Source organism: Sturnira hondurensis, unplaced genomic scaffold (assembly GCF_014824575.4).
Source record: "Sturnira hondurensis isolate 20B ecotype Veracruz unplaced genomic scaffold, ASM1482457v3 Scaffold0020374, whole genome shotgun sequence".
NCBI classification, from domain to species: domain Eukaryota; kingdom Metazoa; phylum Chordata; class Mammalia; order Chiroptera; family Phyllostomidae; genus Sturnira; species Sturnira hondurensis.
The window spans coordinates 152,349-177,184 of NW_028093005.1; the positions used below are offsets into that span (position 1 = coordinate 152,349).

General features: G+C 49.1%; 1 protein-coding gene across 1 annotated transcript in view; it reads right to left on the reverse strand.

The window, feature by feature from the left end:
• Nucleotides 1–5,677: 5,677 nt before the first annotated feature.
• The window catches only part of TRPV3 (transient receptor potential cation channel subfamily V member 3), a 31,368-nt gene continuing 12,209 nt past the window's right edge, over nt 5,678–24,836 (reverse strand). Inside the window, exons 7-18 of the mRNA XM_037029594.1 lie at nt 23,356–23,496; nt 21,270–21,550; nt 19,570–19,746; nt 18,420–18,578; nt 17,586–17,687; nt 16,401–16,474; nt 14,001–14,166; nt 12,219–12,285; nt 10,674–10,948; nt 9,465–9,577; nt 8,125–8,204; nt 5,678–7,846 (exon numbers count right to left, since the gene is read on the reverse strand). Coding sequence (XP_036885489.1) covers nt 7,752–7,846; nt 8,125–8,204; nt 9,465–9,577; nt 10,674–10,948; nt 12,219–12,285; nt 14,001–14,166; nt 16,401–16,474; nt 17,586–17,687; nt 18,420–18,578; nt 19,570–19,746; nt 21,270–21,550; nt 23,356–23,496 — 1,730 coding nt within the window. The 3' untranslated portion in view covers nt 5,678–7,751. The remainder of the gene's footprint in view (nt 7,847–8,124; nt 8,205–9,464; nt 9,578–10,673; nt 10,949–12,218; nt 12,286–14,000; nt 14,167–16,400; nt 16,475–17,585; nt 17,688–18,419; nt 18,579–19,569; nt 19,747–21,269; nt 21,551–23,355; nt 23,497–24,836) is intronic.

Genomic DNA, 24,836 nt, shown 5'->3' on the forward strand with positions numbered 1-24,836 from the left:
AAGCTTCCGTCTCCCACAGTGAGTGTTCCTTTGTGATTTATTATTTCTGAGTCCAATTTTTATGGGTTGATTTTGTCCAGGTGTAATTTCAGCAAGATTATCTTCTTCTTCCATCATATTTTAGCCACTTACAAGATTTACAAGATTAATATAATCCATGAAATGAAACTGTAGTTTCAGTTTCTGTATTGATTATTTTTATAAAGTCTAATTTTCTCTGACTCAATGCTAATAGTCTTCAGATTTTCTACTCAGATGTGATTTTTCCCAAAATATCCATAACATTTTGCTGTGTGGCTTTTGTCACTTTTCATTTTATTCTCTTCTGATTCTTTCTAAGCCTACAGACTCCCTTTTCTCATTTATAAAATTGGGGTGATCATCATATCAATTCCCTTCTCCTGGGATCATTGTGAAAAATAAGTGGCCTAATGCATCTAAGTGCTAGCACAGAATAATAAACTATTCAAGTTCAAAGTTCTAACACAAAAGGCCCTTTATGATCTGCCCCTCCTTCCCCCACCATCTCTCTGATTCCTCTCCCTGCAGGTCCTCTCTGTCCCAGTCTGCTTTGTGCCATTTGTTTCTATGTACAGCAAGACAAGTCCTACATGTTCTGGCCTCTGCTCACCTCTCCAGCCCAATTTCAGCGTCACCTGCCCCCGTGCTCCCAGCGATTTGGCCACACCGCTGCTTCGCTGAGCTGGCTCCCTCCTACCCTGGGGTCTTTGCCCACATTGTTTCCTCTTCTTGAAACCCTATGCCACATGCCCTTTACCTGGATGACATCTACTCTTAAATGTGACTCAGGCTGGGCTAGACCATTCTGTTATACAACCTCACTGATACAGTGAGACTAGCACTTACTGGGAAACTTCAGAGAACAGGGATGCTTGGCCCAGGAAAAAGCACTGCGACCTTTACCTGTCGTTCTTCCTCTCTCCAAGTCTCAATTTCCCCACTTACTAAATGGGGATATAACACTCATCGTATGTACCAAACTGTGTTATTAAGGTAACCAATGTGAGTGAAAGAGTTTTACGTATAAGAATCATATAGTATCAAAGGCTGAAACAATTGCAAAATAGCTTTGGTAATTTTTCGCAGCATCGAGAGCCATAAAACTGTTTGTGTGCGTTGATTGAGGCATCACACTTTTAGAATATGTCCTGTAACAGGGGTTTCTACCCTTTTTCTTCCCAGTCCATCTAGAATGTTCCCATAGATGGAACATTCCATTCCTAGATTATATAGGCTAAAGCTTATCTAGGATGTGAATTATGTATAATTCCCATTTCTTGCCACTAAAGAAGACATGTCCCATTGAGAGACATGTCCCAGTCTTCTGGGAATCATTTGAATTAAATAAATAATTCACCAAATGCAGCATATCAGGTATTAATAAATTATTTGGAAGTTCTGCAACCTTCCAAGACACAGCAGTGTCTGGGCATTTGAGAACTGTTGTTACAGAACAGAGCCAGGGATGGTGAACAATATACTATTACCAAAAGGACCCCCCCTTTCTCTGGGGGTCCCCTCACACTAGGTTCGCTATGCCCACTGCCAAAGGAAAGGCGTCTCTCATTGCCAGAGATTTGTGAAAAGGAGAGGAATTAAAAAGCTATACAGACTTTAAGTAATGACTTAATATCTTCATTAGAATACTAAAGTCCTTTAGAATACCCACAGATGCACAAGTCCTTCCTTCTCCCTCTGCCCAGTCTGGGGTACAGTATCTCAGGAAAAGAAGTAGAAGTCCGTGGTTCAGGCAGCCCCTCAGTTCCAGCACCATCAGCGGTGTCACTGTCACAATCTCCAGTTAATCCAAAGCCATGTGGCACCTCCTCATGGCCCACCAGCAAGAGTCCTTTCACCCCTTTCCTTCCAGGCAAAGTCGCCCCTGCTTCCTAAGCCATGTGACAAAAGGGAGCACCCAAAGCCACGTGGTCCTCACTCTGCCAAAGCCCAGTGGTTCTCTCTTCTACTGCCACAGCCACATAGTCCTCTCTCTCGAATGGCCGCCGTGCCTGGGTTTAAATCCCAGCACCAATCTTCCTCTGTAGCCCCATGTCTGACTCTTCCTACAATCAGTTACACCTGCCGGCACTCCTGTATTCTTCCAGCCTTTCTGGGCTGCCATAGTGAGTGTGGGCAGGTGTGGCCCCACGGCAGGGGGCCAATCATCTCCAAGCTGTCATGAAAGTTCTGTAACCAGGGGAGTTGCCTCCCAGTTACATCTTGGGTGGAAGTTACTTCCATCCCCCTGGCTCAAAGCCTGGCCACAGTTATGTAACATATCTATGCAACCAGTTAAAGGTTATAGATATGTTAAATGACCATGCAAGAGGTTAGCTGCAAAGCTGTTGCTATACAACACAGCACTGAATGGCCTGCTCCGTGTGTCTCCTTCCCCCAGCTCAGACGGGTAGGGGTAAGGACATCACATACATTTTTTTCTAATATTTCCTGGAGTCCTTGAGTTCTGGCCCCTTTACAAATTTCTACTTGGGGCCCCCCACTTGGCTGCACCCTGTTACACTGTCACCCTGTGAAGTAACTCAAAAGAATGAGGAAGTGCACGTACGGATGTGTTAGGTAATAATAATGGTAATAGCATCAGCTCTTGTGTATCCATTCCCTCGCTGCCTCTTCACAAAGGCCCCATTGTTACCGAACAAGGGTCCAAGGGGGGGGCAATACTTGCCCACCCAGGGATGCCAAAAACTGCTTCAGAAAACAGGGGCCCCTCCCAAGGACGGTATACTAATATCTACTGGGCTCTTCTGTCTGCCAATTGGAAAGACATCTCTCAATGCCAGAGATTTGTGAAAAGGAAACAAAATGTTTATTTTATGCTATTCAGGCCTAATGCCTTCCTTAAAATATTAAAGTCTTTAAGGGTATACACCTACACACACACACACACACACACACACACACACAACTCCCTTCTCCCACTGTCCCAACTCCAGGTACCGTAAATCAGGAAAAGAGCACACGTCCGTTTTTTTCAGGTTGCTGGCATGTGAGCTGTGTCGTCTGTCTAGGCAGGACCTCCAATTAATCCAAAGTCATGCGGCACCTTTCACTGGCAAGAGTTCTTTGTACCAAGTTCCAGTCAAAGTCTCTCCTGCTTTCCAGGCCACTCGGCCAAAGGAGCACCCCAAAGCCACGTGGGCCTCTTCTACCAAAGCCGCACTCCACCAAAAGGGCGCGTCTTTCTTCTTCACCTGGCCGCTGGGATCTCCATTCTGGCAAAGCTGCGTGGTTTTCCCTTTCACCTGGCCAAGAAGGGGTCTGCACTCTGCTGAAACCGCGTGGCTCTCCCTCCTAATGGCTACAGGGGTCTACATCTTTTCAAAACAGCGTGGCTCTCCCCCTTACCTGGCCAAGAGAGGGGGTCCTCACTCTGCTAAAGCCACACGGCTCCCCAGCAGGCCCTCTCTCAGAGAAGCAGCACCCAATTATATCCTGGGTCGCAGCCATTCAGTTCTCCCCGGGCCAAAACTTGGCCACAGCTATTTAACATATCTATGAAACCATTAAAGGTTATAGATATGTTAAATGACCATTCCAGAGGTTAGCTGCAAAACTGTTGCTACGCAAAACAGCTCTCAATGGCCCTGCTCCATTCGTCCCTTCCCCCAATTGACACTTGGGGGGGGGATGAGGACATCTTAATATTTCCTCCAATATTCCTGTACACTTTGAGTTCTGGACACTATTCCAAATCTTTCCTGGGCGCACCCCCTTCGGCTGCACCCTGTATCACCATGAGGTAGGAAGAAGGGATTTATATTGTCTGGTCTCCAGGTAGAGCCATCATTTTATATTCATCCATGAGAGCCGGTGGGGAGCCAGCAGGGCACGATTAACAGAGCACAGCTTGGGGGGTCCTACATCCTGACACACTGACATTTCTTGGCTGTGATTCCTTGGGCATGCAACTCCCTGAGTCTCATTTCACTCAGACTCCTTCCAGAGGTGTTGAGCAGTTTCAGTGGGGCGCTAGAGGTGAGTGCACTCTGAGAGGTGAACACTGTCTAAAGACGACATGTTTTATTGTGCCGGCTCTGTCCCTGAGCTGGAACCTGTAGTAACACTTGAGGTCCGAAAAGTGGCCTTTCCTTTACCCATTCATATTAAGTAACACTCTGGGATTTCTAGCAGATCTCTGTTTTGGCACACTTACAGCAAGACTGAGCACTGGCTGGTATGGCTCAGTTGGTTAGATCATCGTCTCGTAACCTAAAGTTTGCTGGTTTAATCCCTGGTCTCAGCATACATGGTCCCTGGGCCAGGCGATTGCAAGAGGCAACCAACTGATGTTTCTCTCTCACATCAATGTTTCTCTCCCTTCCCCTCTCTCTGAAAGCAATGAAAAAAAAATACCCTTGAGTGAGGATAAAAAAACTAATAATATTGAAAAAACACAATTATAACAAGGCAAAATAAATATTTATTAGAAATCACAAAAGCATTTCTTCAATGACGCTAAAATGTTCTTGCTCTATTTACAACCTCTTTCTTGAACATAGTTTCTCACATGCACAACACTAAGAACAAGTATGTAAATTAGAATTTACAAGGATAAGGCACATTCAATGAAAATGAGTTGGCAATTCTGCATCTGGAACCAAGATCACAGTAAAAACATGTAAATCAGTAAGGCAATCAAGTACGGCTTACAGGCCCGGATGATGGCCCATCTGCCTGGGTCCCTCCAAAAGCAACGGGACCCAGCTCCCCAGGCCTTGAAGGAGGAAAGGAGCACCAATAATACTGGGCTCTCTCAGGCAGGAGCCTTCTGAGAGCTTAATGACTTCACAGTACAACCTCACACACCTTCTCCCACATCTTAGGGAGGAAGGGAAGCACCATTTTTATTTCAAATAGATACATCCATCATATAATGTCTAGAATAGTGGGTTCTTCCTGAGGCAGAGTTTAGTTAAAGGAAAAGTTTCAGCCAAAACCATTAACTGAGCCCGGGAGATTCCATCCCTGGAAAATGCCTTTCCCTTAAATTGCTGAAATGTAAATCATGAAGTTTTAAGATATCCTAACATGCCCATGGATTTAGTGTGGCCTGATGTGTGTGTACACATGTATGTGTGTGACTTTGTATGCACATCTATGTGCATGCTTGAGTTTTAAATCTGTCGTGCGATGATTTAAATCTGTCATCCCCTATAGGGATGACATAGACCATCAGCATGAATCATCTGAGCAAAAAGCCACAGCCCCTTGACATATGCCAACCACAAAGGCTGATTCAAATTTCCCAAACAAATGGTGGGGGGGTGGATTTCAGTGGTCCGGGAATCAGAGCACCCCAGCTTCAACAGCTCTGATGCGACTTCCCACATGACTGTGAGCAAGTCCACCTTCCTTTCTGAGCTTCAATCTCTAGGGGTAAAATAAGGGAACTCATCCTCTCAAACTGATGCTCTTTAGCTTACTGCTTGCCTTTGCCTTGGAGACCTATGTAGGCTCAGACCATCTATGCTGAAAGACTTTTGGGGATGAATAACCAGTGCAGAAAATGGTCCTGCCAACCCATTCCATCCAGATCCACAGAGCGCAGCTCTCCATACGTGAGAGAAGACAAAGATCCCAACACTGATTTCTATTTGCCTGACCTCCCAGCTTTTGTTCAAGCAAGTGATGGAAATGGCTATATCCACTCATGTATGAATCAAAGCAGTTCTAGAATTCCCGGCACCATCACACAGAGTATGACACCATGGATCCACATGGCTGCCTTTCAAGCCAAGACATCTTTTCTAGACCGTGTAAGTAGGTAACTCCAGATACAGGATGCCAATCGGCAGGTGAAAAGGACCCTAACATTCATCTGATCATGATCTCTGACAACATCCCTAATAACTTCTTAACCAGTTTCTGCTCGAACATCTCCAATATCTATAGCAGTTGCTGGACTGAACTGAACCAAAATCTTTCTCCTGAAATTTCCAACCTTTGGCACTAGTTCTGCCCATCCGGAACACATCTGCTCCTCCTGCCTCCGAGACAATCCCCCACCCCCAGCTCTTCCCTTTTCCAGAGCTCGTGCCTAGTCCCTGCTACCTGTGCTCACACCTGAGCTTGGTCTGACCACTGCCCCTTAGAGCACTAGTTGGCTCCTGAGTCAGCTGGGAGTGCAGGGGCTGCTGCAGGCTATGTGTTTCTTGGGCTGCGTCCTCCACCGGTCCCCTCACTCCCTGACCCAGCCCAGCAGGGGCACAAAGGCCCAGTTTCTGCTCACCCAGGTAAGCTGGCACACAGAGCAGCCCATTGCAGAGAGACAGACTCAGAGCGGCTGGGGTGCCCTGTTCGGTTTGCCTCAAGTCAAGCTAACCAGCCCATTGCCAAGTTGTCTGAAAGCCAAATTCATGTATGTGCTATTTTGCATTAAAATGCATGGTTACTATCTCTATAATATCGCCTCAAAATTTGCACATGAATCCTTTTACCAGATAACCAAAGCAGAGTGGTTCTACTGGTTGTGCAGGCTCCAGCAATTGGGAACATTTCTTCCGTCTTTACTTCACTTCTGCCCCCAAACTAACTCTGTGTAATTTCAGGGGGAGAAACTTAGAGGATGAGAATCTAAAAATAAGCAACTTGTCTTGGCAAATGTTCCTTCCTCACACGGCTTTTCCTCAGCTTCCTAATTCACAGTGAACAAAAATTTTAAATATTTTAAATATTAAAAATATGTTATGCTGGAGCCAGCATTTTGGGTATTGTGTTCAATTGCTCCACTGAGCAATATTGATGTCCAAGAGAAGCCTCTGAGACTGACGGCCACAGAAATAGGGCAGCTGCTACCCCTGCTTCAGAGGAGGCTGGGACCCAGCACGCACTACCGCAGGGCCAGCACCAGGAAAGGAGCCAAGCTCTTTCACCCAGATCACAGGCACCCAGATGGGCCCTGCGGGGCATGGCTCCTGCGGACTTTTGTGTGGGTAAAGAAAAGCTTTTTGTTTTTTGCTCTGGCCCCCCTGAGGCTTAGGACACAACACTTACACCCAGTCCCAGATCCTAAAATCTACTTCTCAACTTATAAAATCATGTACTTCATTTGAAGTAATTTTCATTTAAAATTGAAATGTCCTTACTCTATTGAAAATAAAAACTTGGTATTCATTACACTATGAAAACCGTCTCTCACTTTGCAACAGTTTGAGCCTCAGGGTGCCAAGGAGCACTCATTCCAAGGGTAGTTTCCTGTGCCCTGAAGCTTCCCTCTGCCCCCAGGATATCGATTTAGCTCAGTCCCCTGTGTGTGCTGGGATGGGATCAAGAGCCCCTCAAATTCAGGACACCCAGGGGAGACATGCAATGTGGAAGCTGGAGCTGGAGGCTACTAAGGGGATGTAGCCAGGAAGCAAGGTCTGCTTCTGAGGTTCCTGCCCTTCTCCACGACCCCTCTCCAGCCAGGCTGATCTGTTCACCAGTTGGTGAATCCAAAGACTTCACCCAGGACTCCAGGGACCTCAGGCTCAGGACTGCTGACCATGGGTTTACACAAACTCTTCACCAAGTAACAAAATCCAGAGTGTCTCTCATTCCGTAAAACTGACAACTGCCTCTAGTTCAGCCACCGGCTCGGCTGGAGGGTGCTTTCTGCTCCTGGGCAGGCAGAGCCAGGCTCCCCCCTCTGCAAAGCCCTCTCCACACAGCCCAGGACCCAGGCCATAGCACCCGATGGCCCATGCTGACACCAGCTCTGCACTCTGCTTCTATACTGAAGTTTCCGGAAAGTCTTCTAATTCATCAAATGCATTGAGGGTGGTTTTGCTGTTGCTCCTAGAAGAATTTTGGATTTTGTTGAGATCTGCTTTAAAAAAAAAAAAAAGACAACACTATTTTAGAAAGACAGCCATCTGCAAAGATTACTTCCATATCTTGATGTGTCACCCAGTTTCAACCACCCAGTTCTTACAACTTATTCCAACCAGGGTTATAAAATGTCAGAGTTGGAAGGGACCCGAGAATCAATCTGACTCAACCCTCCCATCTGACAGGCAGGGAAATGGGGACCTCAGACTCAGTTTGCCCAGGGCCACATGGTCAGACAGGAATGGCTGTCACCCTCCCTGACAATGACAGTACCTGTCCGTCTCACGGGCCCTGGATCTTCTTTGAGGAAGGAGACGTGTGTTTTCCATTCAGTCCACTTTACCTCATTGATCCTGTGAATGCAACAGTCATTCTCAGCATTTCTCAACTGCACCTCATTAAACACAAACAGACAGCACGAGGTGTGGGGTGTCCCACAGAGTTCCCCTTCTGTCTGTCCCAGAGGTCAGGGTTTGATATCTGCCTACATCCCCATTTTCCCAAGCCTCCAGGGCTGTCTCTTCCCAGCGTGTGGGACCCCAAAACTCAGAGAGATATAACGGGGACGTCTTCAGACAGAAGCAGTGTGCTCGACTGGAGAGAGGCAGTCCTTAGGGAAGGAGGGAGGGGAGGAGGGAGGAAGAGCCCCAGCTGAGAAGATATGAGGGTGTGAGGATTGGATGCACAGATGGTTAACGAGGGTTTGGGCTGCACTAAAAGATGGTTAGGATGCAAACACTCAAAGACTGGGCAGTGTCTGCAGTGTTGGGTTGCAGCTGGAGATGATGGTTGGGCTAACATTCACATCAGAGACCAGCTCTAGGTGAGCCTGTCAGAATTAGAGACACGGTTAGGGTAACAATTATAGTCAGAAAGGTTAGGGTAACAAACACAGTCAAAAATGTCAGCTCAAGGGAGGAAAGTAGTCTGGAGGGTCAGGTAGTCAGATGGGGGTAGGAAGAGATGGTCAGGCCATGTGCAGGTACTTTTTTAAAATCAAAAAGCTTGAGCCCTGGCCAGTGTGGCTCAGCTGGTTGGAGCATTGTCCCGCAAACCAAAAGTTTCCATTCCTGGCCAGAGCCCATGCCTGAGTTGCAGATTCAGTCTCTGATCAGGGCACATATGAGGCAACTGATTGATGTTTTTCTCTCACATCAATGTTTCTCTCCCTCTCTCTCTAAAATCAATAAGCGTGTCTTCGGGTAAGGATTAAAACATTTTTTTTAATCTTGATATGTCAAAAGTAGCTGTCTCACTTTCCATTGCCAAGGACAAAAATATGTCTCAGGTCCCCTGATGTCACTGAACCCACATGGGGTAGACAGAAGGACAAAGAGTGCCAGACTGGGACATGTTTTCTAAACCAGACATGGGAAAGGGACAGGCTGTGGAGGCCCTTTAGAACCAGCAGAGAGGGGACCTGTGGTGGGAGTCTGGTTTCCTCTCCCTCCTGCAGCTCAGGGAAGCTCGTCCCAGGGCCAGCAACTCCAGAAAAGCACCTTCCCTTCCAAAGAGTCCAGAACCAACTGTGGCACTGCTTCCCCAACACTCCCCGACTGGGCTCCCTTGACCCAGCCAGAGACTACAGCCGAAGGGCCCCCTTCTCGTGTTACCGCAGACACAGCCGGAAGTCCCCCTCTGCTACTTTACACAGCTCTCCCGTCCGGAATCTGCTCCTCAGCCACTCTGGCAACAGTTTCTCAAACTCCAAGATCGTCCTGGCTCTCTGGGGACAGAAAACAACCTAAGCATGTTGCTGAGGAGCCAGCCCAGGAGCACAGCGGTGTGTGAGCGTGCATACCACTGCACGTGCACACATGCACACACAAAGTGAACACACACAAGGCACACATGTGCAGGGACATGCACACATACACATGTGTATGCTGCACACACCACCGAACAGCCCACTCCGTCCTCCCTGGAAGCTTCATGCATAGATCCTAAGGGTTCAGCTAATCTACAGAATTCAAAAATGAAAAGCCAGAAGTTTGGGAAAGGTGTTCCAATTACTTTAAACATGATATAAACGATGTTTCTGAAAGTCCAGGCACTTCCTAACTGAAAATGTTAGGATCCTAGGTCCCACAGTGAGGAGCATTCAGACCTCATGTAGTTCCACTTCCATCCCAGGCTTAGAATCCCCTCAACAGTTTTCCCAGCAATAGTTTTTCCAGTCTCTCCTAAACATTATCAATAAGCCAATTAGGAAGGGCCTAATAACTAGAAACTTTGTTGTGTCAAATCAATGCTTTTTTCCTTGCAGTTGCCCCATGTATCTCAGTTCTGCCTTCTGGTGTCACAAAAGGAAGCTATTCCCTCTCACAAGTGGCTCTGCAGGTATCTGAAGGGGTAAGACCTTCTTCAAGCCTAGTTTCAACACCACTTCTTATAAGGCGTGGTTTCCAGCCCTCTCCCAAGCCTGGTCACCACCTCTGGATGTTACTGTGGTGGTACTCTCAGCTCATCAGGCCCACAGTACATAGGCAGTGTCAAGGCCAGGGTGAAGGAGAGCAGAATTGTCACCTCCATTGTCCTATCCCCTGTACTCCTCTTAATGCAACCTCAGGTCACACTTCAGCATCCATATATTGCACCACTGACTCTGAGCAGAGCACCCCCATAAGCCTGATTTCCTCTCACTTGTGCTGTTGACCCTACACTCAAGAAACCTAGGCGAATGGTTCCTCAAACCCGGCCAAATAGAGAGCTTATGCAGAATCCCAGGCCCCCCAGATCCACCAGCACTGATGGGTGCCAGTAGTGTGTGGGGAACTGAGTCCTGGTGAAGGCTCCCGTCCCAGCGTCTGCACCAGACTCACCTGTAGGCGCCAGATTCGCTCACTCTCCTTGGAGACGTTCTCCACAGTCTCTCCCATGAGCGCGATGAGCATGTTGAGGAGGAGGACAAAGGTAAGGATGACGTAGGTGATGAGCAGGAACAGAAAGAGGATGGGGTACTTGGAGTTCTGCTGGATGTTCAGGTCACCCAGGCCTATGGTGAGTTTGAAGAGTTCCAGCACAGCATCGCTGAAGCTGCCATAGGAGGTGCAGTCCTTTTTGTCACCAGGACACTTCTCAATCAGCGAGGCGAGGGCTGGGAGGATATAACAGGGTGCTCTCCTCAGCCTCTCTGCCTGGTTAATTACCCAAAAAGCATGTGCATACTTGCATGTTCACACACACCCACACAAACATTGCAGGCCTGCCTCCTGCCCCCTTTCTATGGCCATTGAAATTCCATATTCAGCCCCAGCTCTTCCGGAAGACACATCAGGCTGATTGTCTGCAGAGAGCCTTTAATGCCTAACAAAGCCCATACTCCTCTATCCTTCCTTTACCCCACCATCCAGCCCTTGATCACTCACGGCCTTGCAGAGTTGCTAATTATGACCTATGTGTGTCTCCGGCTCCCCAACCAAGCTTTGGGCTCCCAACTTCTGGTAGCCTAGGTCATTTCCCACAAGACCATGAGGTCCTGAGTGTCTTCCTAATGCTCTGTGATGAGATCCCCTGGCCCAGGCCTAAAGCTCTTTCTTCTTTTCTTTCCAACACACTACAGCAGTGGCTCATTGCTGGATGGATAGATGGATGGATGGACAGATGCATGGGTGGATGGATGGATGGCTGGGTGGATGGATGAGTGGATGGATGGTCAAATTAATGACTGAGTAAATAGATGGATGAATAAACAAGCAAATGAAGGATTTAATAAATATGCAAATCATGACATAGAAAAGGTGACGGGCAGATGAAAACGGCTGCTTCACTTCAAATGCCAATGATCACTACGGGGAAAATACAACCATCTCTCCCCATGCAGAGGTTAGAGATAAATCAGGTTTTAAAAGGGGGCTCCCAGGGCTGGTCCCTAGCAGACCAGAAGCTCTCACAGTCCTAACAAGAGCAAACTACAGAAGTGACATGATGTGCAGGGCCAAAGGAGATTACCTCAGTGCACTGCTTTACTCCTATTTTTCAAAGATCATGAATCAAATTTCTGTAAACTTCAGTTTCCCCATGTAAAGTGGGGACAAAAACGCCCGCCAAGCCTATCTTAGGTTGCAAGGGCCACATGGATACATGTGCAAGTGGGAGGCATGTCCCACAGTCGGAATGGGTAAGAATAACCGGCCTGGCTTGAATCCTGGAGTCTAAGCCTCAATTACCTACGATCAGGGATGATGATTCCCCCTTGAGAGGTTGAGAGAAGTGAAAATATAGTGCTTGGAAAAAGCAAAGCCCAATACAGACTCTGCTGGTAGCTGATATAATTGTTGCTGAGACTGCTATGTGCTTCATCCTCTTGACATCAGTATAAAGTGCTCTACCAAGGTGGAAGTTAGTGTTATTTAGAAATCAATTACCTACTCCGAATCCAAGTAAGAACACGATATACACAAACAAGAACTTCAGAACATCATGCAAAATGACCTACAAAGGAGGAAATGAAATTCAAGGGTAAGGTCTAAGCAGTAGTCACTGCACACTGATCTCACTGCCTCCTGGGCCCCACCCACCTCCAGGCTCCTGCCCTGCCCTAACCTTGACCTCCTGAAGGCCATCCCCCCTCCCCTCAGCCCCATCCACCAATGCTCTGAAGCACAGCTCTGGGCCCCACCTTCTCCAAGAGGCCTTCTGTCCTTGCTCTCTCCCCTCCTCCCTCCCCACCTCCTCCCTCCTGCAACACAGTCTGTCTCTGCCCCCACTGCTTCACCGTGCCCTCGGACACCTTTCTTCATGGACTCTCACACCTGGAACCCTCACACTTCCTGGGGGCAGTGGTGTGCCGGAGCCAGCTCCTACCAGCTCACAGGAGCCAACTGCTACGTTTTCATGGATTTTGTGAGCTGCTTGTTAAATGTGGCCATTAATAAAAATTAAATCAGCCCTGGCTGGTGTAGCTCAGTGGATTGAGCATGGGCCTGCGAACCAAAGGATCAAGGTTCGATTCCCAGTCAGGGCAATGGGTTGCAGGCCAGTTCCCAGCAGGGGATGCATGAGAGGCAACCATACATTGATAGTTCTCTTCCTCTCTCCTTCCTTTCCCCTCTAAAAGATAAATAAATAAAATCTTTTTAAAAACTTTAAAAATTTTAAAATAAAAATTAAATCTTATAAACTTATAAATAAATAAGTTATGTTAAAACTAGAAATAATGAATCATCAAAACTTATTACTTCTTGCCTATTTTACTACGTTTTACAATTATCTATGCTCTTAAAGTTATTTATATCTATCATGGCCCTATGGTGGAAATGCTATTCATAGTGTTACTGTGCATCTCATTCCAGCTCTGCAGTCAGAGATGTCGTGGTGGTAGCTGGAAATCAGCAAGGGTGAGAGTATTTATGCCATAGAAATTGATAAACGCTACAAATCAGAGACTGACTCATTGTTGTGTTGATTGTCTTGATCTAGAGTGAAGACAGCAATGGAGAAAGTGTTAAAGCAGATTAAACTTACAAATGTGTCCTATCAGTAAGCGCTACATCATGAACAGCACGCTAATATTAACGAAGTCATCTTCTAGTATTTGAAAACTATCATTCAATTCAGCAAATAAGTGGCTCACATCATAGACAATCAACTGAAGTGCCAGCACTCCTTCTTGGTTTCATCTTCATTTTACTCCTTAAAGAAAAATATCAACCAACATTTATGTTGGAATGACACTCATTTGTCAGTTGCAACCATAGGTTAGCGGCAGATATAGGAATTCAACAAAAATCAACAAATTATTCAGCGAGACTCAACTAGCTATGTGGAATTTACAGTAAAGACTATTGTCTGTTTTATTGTTATTTAGAAAGGAAATTGTGTGTTACATCCTTTATGTAGTAAATTTTTTAATGGACATTGATAGATCTGTGTGTGTGCATTTCCCAGAGAGCCAGTTGTTAAATACCAGCACACCACTGCCTAGTGGTGAGAACCTTCCTTCACAGAGTGAATCCCTTCTCAATGCCCACCAAGGCCAGGCACTTGGTCTGGACACTTAGAGCTCACCAAGGGCAGAGGGAGACCGTGGCATTCAGAAGAAGAGCAGCGGCCTGTTCCTCGGGCAAACCCATTTTGCTCTCTAGACCTCTGCTTCCCCAACTGAAAAATGAACATTCTCTGAGGGCCCTGCCAGCCCCCAAACGAACCTTCTGGATCATGACGCTGTACATGCCCATGGACTGGAACCCCCGTGTGTAGTAGAGCATGTTCGCCCAGCCCAGGGCCATGGCCAGCACGAGGCAGGCGAGGTACTCTTTGTAGGCAAACAAGTACAAGAAGACAGACAGTATCACAAGCACAGCTTGGACAAAACTGTTCAGGAGACACAGGAGACAAGGGCCTTACTTACTTCTCGGCATCAGGGCAGACAGTCACAACCCCAACCTCCCTTGAAACCCTACACCAGCACCCTGGTGGCCAATGCTGAAGTGGATAAGGCTGCCCCAGACCTGTAAGACTGTGTCTAAACCCCAAACCACGTTGCCAGATGCAGGTTGGGGCCAGCAGTGGGCTGGTTGCAGCTGACCTTTTTTTTCAATGTTTAGAGAGAGAGGAAGGGAGAGAGACAAAGAGAGAAACATCGATATGAGAGAAAAATATAGATCAGCTGCATCCCATATGCACCCTGATCCGGGACCAAACCTGCAACCTAGGTATGTGCCCTGACCAAGAATTGAACCCCCAGACTTTTGGTGTATGGGACAATGCTCCAATCAACTAAGCCACACTGGCCAAGGCAACAGCTGACTTTATACAAACTCAGATCCCCAGGGCCCCAGGAGATTCTGATTCAGAAGATCTGGAGAGCAGCCCAGGAGACTACACATTTCCAAAAACACCCACATGATTTCTGACTCTCACACAGATTTCAGAACCACTGGAGTAGAGGATGCAATGAATGATTGCATTTTAACCCAAATGATAAAAGCTGACAATATTTATACTTATAGGCCAATCATAACAAAAATCTCTCAAACCTACTTTTTTTACCTTTTAAAAAAGCATGATACATACCAAGTGAAATAAGCATCACAAAAAGACAAATACCATATGATGTCACTTATATGATGTCCTTAGAGTGGTCAAATGCACAGAGTCAGAAAGTAGAATGGTCATCACCAAGGTCTGGGGGAGGGGACTAGGGAGCTGCTGTTTAGTGGGTACAGTTTCAGTTTTGCCAGAAAAAGAAACCAAGAGCCTGGCTGCACAGAGACATGAATGCACTGAACAGTACTGAACTGCACACTTAGAAATGGTTAAGATGGTAATATTAACGTTACGTGTATTTTTCCACTACTTAAAACTTTTTAAGTGCAATATATGTGTGTGTACACCATCAGTTATTCGGACATCTAGATAAAGCCCTCTCTTGCTTATAACATCAGGTCATCTCCACCATTATAAAATATGTAACTAGTTAAAGTTAGGACACAGGCAACCTAGTTTCTCTCGTGCTATGACAAGCAAATATTTGGCTGATCAGTGCATTGGGGACTGAGGTGAAGAAATATGTCTACACCCCTCTCTACACTAACAAAACAGCTCAGAAGCAGAAAAGCGAGGCAACGCATTGGTGCCTTTTGTCTGCAGCAAAGCTGATGGCTGTATACGTGGGTCTTTCTCTGGAATCACCATACCGTCTCAAAGGCTCTCACGTGACTTGCACCATGGGGCTGCTGCACCTGGCCACAGGGATGAAGAGTTCGGTTCACGCCTTGGAAAGGCAGGTGCATACTTAATAAAACACCTAGGTAATTGAAAACATCAGGCCAAGATTCAAAGTCCTATAGACTCTGACTCACACACTCAGAACAGGGATTTCAGGGGCATCCACAGAGCTACAACCTCAGTATCCTTCAACCCCTGCTGCAGATTCAGCCGGTCTTTGCTCATTTAGACAAAGGTCACGTAAGCCTCTGGAGTCAGCTGCACATGACCTCATTCAGGCAGGGCTGAACTGAGCTCTCTGGTAAGGGCTCTGTGGTGGGAGCGAAGCCTGCACTAACGTGGGGAGACAATGACAGAGAGGCCAGGACTGGCTTCAACGCCACTGAAGTTCCAAGTGACTTGTGAGTGATTCGCTTCCCTGCTCTGGGCCTCAGTTTTCATACCTGCAGATGAGACTCAACAATTTCTCAAGTACTTTCCAGCTCTGATCTGCCAGGGTCCAAAATGGCAACTTCTAGACCCCAGGCAGCTTATGTTGGAACCCTTCGTGGTAAAGTAAACAGTACTGCTAGGCTTCTTCATGTCTCCTCTGTGCAGCCTGCTACCTGGGGCTCCCTGGCAGGGTGGAGCCGGCTATCACTGCAGCCCGATGGAGGGCGCTGCCCTAGGGTTTGCTGGACCTCTCTGTGGGCCTCTGTGTGCCTCTCTTACCAGAAGTGAGAGAGGAGGCCCCTGGCCGTGTGAGTACGGCAGAATGCATGGGACACTGGCACATGGTGGCATGGTAGGATGGCTGTCCCAGAGAGACACAGCAACCACCACATATAGGACTTTAGCCTTGCCTGTGATACGGTGACAAAGGGGACAGACCTACTTACAAGACGAAGTGAAACCAGGCATCTGAGAGGATGGACTGCAGATCTGAGGGTCTCAGCAGAAAGATCGCAATGCCCTGCGGCCAGAAAGGAAAGAAAAGCTCAGTCTCTTCCTGCCTCTCAACAAAGGCTCTAAGGAAGGTCTTTCCCCAGGACAGAGACTCAGTGTGTGAAGGCACAGCCAGAGCCCCAGCAAGGGCCATAGAGGGGACTGTGCCTGGAGGGCAGAGGCCATCCGGGGTGAGAGTGCATGCTCCCCGAGATTTCTGTATGTCTGTCACCATCCTCCTCACCCCAGAACCTATAAAACAGCACAGCCATACAGCTCCCTGCCAGCCCCTAAATACAGGGGTGGGCGGAAATAGATTAATAATAATAATAATACAACAATTCATAAATAGTAATACAAGAATGAGCTCTGTGTTTGGTGTACTCACAAATGTAAAACCTACCTTTGCCCACCGCTGTAAAGCCTAGCTTTCTACCTTAGGAGCCTTTGTGCTGTTCCCCACATCTGCCCGGTAGTGACCTTGTCCCCCATGTCCTCATGCCCAGTCCTACCACAGTAAGTGCCATGTCAAAAGTCACCTCTTTTCCTCTGAGCACTGGTCTGAACCCAGTGCAGAGTCATTTCACAGCCTATGTCAAAGTCTAGATGTTCGTGTCCTTCTGAAATCCCCTCAGAGGACAAACCCACTCTTGTTGAACCTCCCCCAGGGCCCCTCATTACGTGATGTTCAGAACACACCTGTTGACTCATTGGTTGGATAAATGGTTGATGGACCAATCAAGTGGCAGACTGATAAACAGAGGAAAAGGTGGAAGGATGGAAGCACAGCGGGTGGGGTGAGCAGGCATTCACATGGAAGACTGAGTGGCTAGGTCAATGAGGGAGGGCAGGTGACTCAGTGGGTAGACAGAAGAGAGAGGAAGATGGGTTACTGAGTGGCTGGGGTGGGCAGATAAATGGCAGATGAATGACAGATGAATGGAGGGGTGCTGAGATGCAGTAGGTAAGATAGGCCTGCTTGTTTGTTCATTCCTATTTTGTCACTAAGGGATCTATAGCTTAAAGCAGAAGTGGCTCCCCAAAGCTGCAGCAGTAATGGCAGAGCAGGGTGGAATCAAAACCAAGCCTGCTGTCACCTGCCTGTATTGTCACCTGGAAGGGTTCGGTGGCCCACTCACCTCTTTCACAGAAATGCACATGGCCCAGATGAGCACGAACATCCTTCCTAAGAGCTGCAGCCACCCCATGTTGTGCGTCAGGGCCAGGGGGTGTGGGAGGGCCTGGAAAGAAGGGGAGGGAATGAATGGTGCAGGGTGGGATGTGAGGAGGGCAAGGGCAGTGCCAGCTCTGGAGGGACTGTACATGCACACACGCTGAACCTTCAGGCCAGGCCAGAAGCCAGCAGGTAGGCCAACATCTACGCAAGGCTAGAGAAGGAATGGCAGCCCCCTGCCCCTGCCTTCACCACCCACGCCAGGAACCCAGATCTCCACGGCGAGGAATAGGCTGACAGCCCTCACACCTCACGCTACTTGTCTTTACAAGAACCCGTCCATGTTCAGATACTCACAGGGCCTCATCACAGTTCAATAAAGCTGAAACTCTGTAAAGCCCCGAGTGATGGATGGAAACTCAGGCCCAGCGTGGTGGGAAATCTTGCGAAAGCAACCTCCCCCTCCCTCTGTGTCCTGTGGCCTTCACATCAGAAACGCCCAATCAGCCCTAGATTTAGACAGAGCTTGGGGAACCATTGACAAACCCTGGTCTCCTAATTCTCCAGGTCTCTCCCAATATGGGTCAGCCTGGGGCTCAGCATCCGGGGCTTAGCCCAGCTAAGCACTAGAGACATATTCAGTTCCCTAGAAACTATGGAGGACAACAATTAGGGAAGCCCACAAAAATCTCCTTGCTTCTCTGGGCCTGGGTCGCCAGAGAGGAGAAGAGATTTGGGGGGCAGCTCCAAGCTCCTGCAGCTCTGAGCTCCCATCCCCTGCATCAGGGGGCCTACCTACCTCCTCCTCCCGGGGTCGGTAGTAACAGATGAGAGTCAGGGTGATGTTGTAGAAGAAATAAAAGCAGAAGGACAGGAAGAACATGTACTGGGCAAACTTCTTCCATTTTATCCGCAGCAGCGTGTGCAGGGGCTCCAGGGTCAGCATCTCGTGCCGGTTCTGGGGAAAGACCACCACAGTCACCATGGACAGGAGGGGAGGGGGAACCATTGTCAAAGGCCCTCATTTTGAAAGAAACTCTGAGTCAGCACTGCCTCTGGCAGGTGGGGGCTGAGGGGGGCGGAGGGACTGTCATTATGTCCAATGGACTGGTTTGGCAGGAAATGTCAGGAGAGTAATTTCCAGCTCCTGAGGATCCTTGCCAGTGGTCCCAGGCAGCAGCCAAACACCACAGGAGCCAGGCTTCCAACAGGGGCATCTGATGTTCAATGGGGAGCAAAGGCTGGAAGGGAGAAGGAGTGTGACTGGGGCCCTAGCTCCAACTTAGCCCCTCTTCACTGTGTAACCTTAGGAAAGCCCCTGACCCACTCTGGTCCTTCTGTCTCCTCATCAATACAACTGATATCAATCAAACTGCCCTAGCCACCAGCGTGTGCCAAGGGTCCATGGAGACCCCAGACCAGTCAGGCTCTGGGAAGCATGATTCGTGGTAAAATATAAACAACGAGGATCCAGTCTGCTGCCTCACTATCCCCGGAGCCAAAAACTGCTCACTGCTGATCCTCTCTCTTCCCCTCCAGCTTCACTGACCTCCCACTCTGGTCTCCTCCAGGAAGGCCTTCCTGGTTGCCAGAACTATGTACTCCCTGACCCTCATTTGGGGCCAGGTTTGGGGGCAAAGGGAATTCTAAGCATGGTCACATAGAGTGAGAAGTGTGGTGGGGGGGAAACAAGATGGAGAAGATCAACACCTACCATTTCCTCCTCCACACCCAACTGCCCAGGATTCAGGGACCGTGAGACCCTCACTCAAGGACCTCTAGGAACAAGTGAACTCCACACAGGCCCTACCCATATTGTGCCAACTCCACCAACTAAAACAAAGAATTGGGGGGTTGCAGAAATGTCCAGCTAGTGGCATGGGGTCTTCCCAGTATCCCCAGAGCCCAGCCCCCACCCCTGCCTTTCCCCAGCCCTCTGGGAGACCCACATCGATGTTGGTGTTGTAAACAATGATTTCCAGCACCGAGGTGTCCGTCGTGGTGTCCACAGTGGTGAGGTCGTACAATGAGGATGACATGGGCCCATATGCCCAGTCGGTGAACTTCCTGGACAGGCTCCGGAGGGGCTTCTCCTTGATCTCGCGACTGAGGATGTACTTCAGGATCTGGGAACAGGAAGAGGAACAACGGTCAGCCACAGAATGGAGCGTGGGGGCCAAGAGAGCCAGGAAGATGCTCCCATCAGGGACAAACTGGGTCCCGCTGTTGCCATGACCCCTGGGCCTGGCTTTCTCTGTGGAATGGGCGAGATTGTGGATACCAGAGACAAAGGTGCAAAAAGGCCCGTTGTACGTGGGGAAAGTTATACAATTGCATCTTAACACCCTAGTTCAGTGAAGAATCTGGGAACTGACAGGAGAGAGAATTTCTGTTTGGTCTGGATCCGAGAAGAAGCTAGAAGTTCTTCCAGCTTCCCCACCCCCTCCCCCCAATCAAGACCCGGCTAGATGAGGCTCACTGCCCTGGCCAGACACAGGGTGATACAAGATCCCCCAGCCTTGCGGGGAGACTGGAGGACCCACTCTGATGCTCCTGCATATTAGTCACTGGGGAACATTAACAAATCCCACACCACTGTGTAAATCGATCCAAATCCCAGGCATATCTTGTAAGCTTCTGGGTGGTTCCAAAGGGCAGGCCAGATGGATAGCCACAGCTCTCCAGCTCACTACTCCCCAAAAGCTGAGCTCTGAGGTGCCCTAGGGCTCTGGGGGCCAGGGCTTCCTGAGGCAGCAACCCAAGGCCCAGGAGGAGGGGCCTGCTGAAGATGGCACTGTCAGAGCCTTGATCTCAGGTGACTCGCTGGGGTTCCTGTCTCATCTCAGGGAGAGTGCTCCCAGGGTAAGGGCAGGTCTCCCTTAAGCATGGGAGGGATGAAAGTGGGGAAGGTGGGGGAAGGGAAGAGGAAGGACATGATTCCTCCTCTGTCAAAGCCGACTTCCATTTCTCTTTCCCCAACAAGAGAATGAGAAGGTCCCTTGTGGGCCCCAGCCCCCACCATTGGACCAAGACCCAAGGCACTCTAGGCACCTGCTCCCCACCCATCACCTTGATCTCAGAGCAAGCATGGCTCCACCCCCAAGAGATGGGAACCCAGCCCAGCTCAAGTCTCCACCAAAGCCCCTGGTTAAGCTGCTTATGGGCACAAAAGTCCATAACTAGCCCCATGCTCTGCTGGGGTCTTGACTCAGAGTTTCAACCTGATGGACAGGCTGGGGTTTCTCCAGAGCTGGGGAGTAGCAGCCCATTGGCTCTGGACCCAGAGCATCCAATTTTGGGACTCCTGTCCTTCTGAGAGGCTGAAGGCCCTGAGCACTCCAGCCTCCTGCCACAAAAGAGTACTCAGCCACAAGGCATTTGAGATATTATATCACTATAGCTTTAAGGCTCCCAACTCTGGCCCCAGAGAGAGGGGTGTCAGGGCAGGAGATAGAAACATGGAGCATCAGGGACTAAATCCCAGAGGGTGGGCCCTTATACTGCATCTCAGTAGCTCTCTGTGGGCACTCAGAGCAGACCCACCTCCAGCCACAACTGAACCTTTCCCTGGGTGAGGTGTGACCTACGGGGCCCAGGTCTGGCAGATGGTAGAGTGCCTCCTGCCCTCCCACCTGCCCCCAAGCCCCACCTCAGCCTTGCCCAGCTTAGCGGCCAGCTGCAGTGGGGTGAGGCCGTCATTGTTGCGCATGGTCTCCAGCTCCCAGTTGCCACTCCTGAGCAGGATCATGTCATACATGTGCATAACAAAGTCATTCTGGGTCTTGAAGTCTTCGGCTACTGTTACCAGAGCATGTAGGATGTTGTTGCCCCGTGAGTCCTGAGAGGCGATGTCCGTCTGCTCATTCTCCATAAGCAGCTGCACAATCTCGGGCTGGTTGGTACATGCTGCCAGGGCCAGGGGTGTCTCACCTGAGGAGGTTAGCACTGGGGTTGGGTTCTCTCATGGACCAGAGCAGTGTGCCCCAAGTCCCAGGACTGAAGCCCATGCCCTGACCATCTCAGCAGGATGGACCCCTGAGGCTCCCTGCCCCTCCCCCCAGCTCCCTTTTTATGGGAAGAAACTGAAGCTAGGTTATTGCAATAACCCTTTTNACATGCTGCCAGGGCCAGGGGTGTCTCACCTGAGGGAGGTTAGCACTGGGGTTGGGTTCTCTCATGGACCAGAGCAGTGTGCCCCAAGTCCCAGGACTGAAGCCCATGCCCTGACCATCTCAGCAGGATGGACCCCTGAGGCTCCCTGCCCCTCCCCCCAGCTCCCTTTTTATGGGAAGAAACTGAAGCTAGGTTATTGCAATAACCCTTTTTCTTAAACACACCAGGCATTTTCCTACCCCAGGGCCTTTGCGCAGGCTGTCCCCTCTACCTGGAGTGCTGTTTCTCAGATACCTGCGTCACACACTCCCTCACCTCCTTCAAGTCTTTGTACAAATATCCCCTGTTCAATGAGTCACCCTAACTGCCCTATTTAGGACTGAAATCCACCTCCTTCCTTCCCTAGAACTCTGTATCCACTTCTCATGCTCTACTTTTTATTTTTTCAGTGGTATTTATCACTTTCTAAGATGTGACTTAATGTAATTTATTGTGTTTATCATTGATGTTCTTATTCCCATACACAATGGAAGTTCCATGAGGGCAGGGACCCTTGTTTTGTTCACTAATATAGTTCAAGCACCTAGAACACCACCCAGTGTATATAGTAAGTGCTCAGTAAATATTTAAGAAGAATGAAGGCAGGTGAGTCCTACCTGGACACACAGCAAACCGGAGGCAGAAGCAGGACCAGACGGCAGGCCTGCAGTTTAGCTCCTCCTTGCTTCAGCCCACCCAGCAAGTGTTTCCCAGTGCCGGCTCAAACCAGGTCTGGCATTGGGCAGTGGGCTGGACAATACCCTGTCCTCAAGGCCACCCAGACCCATCTAGTCCTGTTGCTTCAGAAACCACCCAGAAGAGATAGCAGGTCAGTGGGTAACAACAGCCCTTCGGGGCTGGAGTCGGGTGGGAAGCAGGGTTGACCACAAACTTTTTGCTGTGATAGGGCTGTCTGTTTCCTGTCCTGGTCACAGGGTCATGCATTTGTGGAAATGAAAGGAACTTTAAATTAAAATGGGTGTGAATTCTATGTATCTAAATTACACATTTAAAAAATATTCTTGCCCTAAAACATCCTAACCCCAGTTGATTTCAGACTCCTTAGCCTGTCGGTAAGGGAATTTTCAAATTCATATAGTTTGAAAATACTCACACTTCTGACTCCCCGTTTGCAGTCCTGAGAGGCACTGAGCACAGAGGCCAAAGGCCAGAGCTGGCAGCCAGGACACTTACATCAGCTGCTTAGTACACGGGGGCGAGTAATTTCCTTGCTCAGAACCTGTGGCTTTGCCTATAAACCAGGTCCGTCTCCTCGTTCTGCCTCCCTCGTCTCTGCTCCCCTTAGATCACCTGTGTGCCCTCTTAGATTTCCAGGTGACACGCAGGGACAGCAGGCTCCCCACCTCCTCAGCCCCTCTCTCTCCGGTCCAACTGAGACGGACCTGTCCCGCCCCTACCCTGGTCCACGTTCTGCTCTCCAAGACAAGACTGAGAGGCAGAAGTTCTCCAGCCCCCAGCCTCCTAGAGCTTCTTGAGGCAAAGGCTGCCGCGTGGGGTGGCCCCTCCCTCCGCCCTCCTCCCGGACCCCAACCCTTAGCCCCTACCGGACTGGCGGCACCCACCGAAGTAGAAGCCTTCGTGCTGGTACTTGGGGTTGAAGAAGACCCCCTTAGCGTGGGCATTGACGTCTGCGCCGGCAGCGATGAGCAGGGCTGTGATGTCTCCCTGCCGCCGCTCGATGGCGATGTTCAGCGCTGTCTGCCCTGTGGACAGGGTCGGGGCGCTCAGCGGCTGAGACCCCGGTGACAAACCCTGTCTGGCCTCTTTCCCTTTCTGGCCTCCCTACCCTCCACGGAGCCATAACGAAATAAGCTGCCTGTCCGGTCTTGGTGTCACCAACTGCCAAGAGTCCCAACTTCATTCTTTACTTCAATCTTACATGAAAGAAAGGACTACGTATGGAGTGCCTGCTCCGTGCTTCCCAACCTGGAGCTGGGGATACAGCGCGCACGGGATGCAGTTTTGATTCTTGTTCTGAAGAAGCACAGTCTCGCTGAAAATTAAGTGCTACCATACCGGGAAGTGGGGGCGCCCTAGTACCAGAGCAGGGCTCTTAATCCAGGCCAGTGGGGTGAGGGGCTTCCCAGAAGTGGCCTCCTAAACTGCCTTCAGGGAAATTTAACAAGGCTGGGTGAGGCCAGCTCAGAGCCTGATAATCCCGGGTAAGATGTAGAACTTTATCCCAAAGGCCATGGGAAGTCACCACGTGTTGAAGCAGGGAAGTGACACGCCCAAAGTTTGGGGATTTCCTACATGTGCATTTTCAGGTCACTCTGGCTGCAAAATTGGAGAATGTTTTTAAAAGAGCCCAGACTTATACAGGACTGTTGCTCCAGTAGAGAAAGAGGTAACAAAGCCCAAAGAACATTAAGAGAAAAAGTCTTCAGAATCGTCTGCAGGTCTTAGGAAGAAAGGTCATCTAGGGTGACATCCAGGTGTCTTGGGTGCTGGGTGACTGGTGCTGGTGACTGAGGAACGGAACAAGGGCCCAGCAGCAGGGAGGTGAGATGGAACCTTAAGCCTATGGGTGGAGCCTGCAGAACCTCCAGATGGAGGAGGTGGGAAGACAAAGGAGGGAGGGAGTGTCTCTGAGTATCCCACCAGAAACTGCGTTTTCCAAGTAGTTACCATCTTGCCATACATAAAAATAAGTTCCTGGTGTATAAAAGAACTAAGCATTTTTAAAATTACTTTAAAAAAAACAATTTATTCCATTAAATCTGAGGGCCTCTGATAACTGCTAAAAATAATAATATTTGAAAAGTTGTCATTGTATGCCTCTTAATCAGTATAGGGAGGAAATATTATCCCCTATCAAGATGGGAAAACTGAGGCTCAGAAAGGCAAGATGATTGCCCAAAGTAAAAGAAAATGCTTCTCTTAGAGGGAGTGCCTAGAACAGGGAAGGGAAGGTGTCAACAAACGCCATCAGGGGGAAGAGTTGGGGTAGGTGACTGGGAAGACAGAAATAAATGGTTATTCCCTCCATACAGAGGGGTGGGGTACCCACAGCTCCCCACTAACCCACCAGCAAGACACAGAT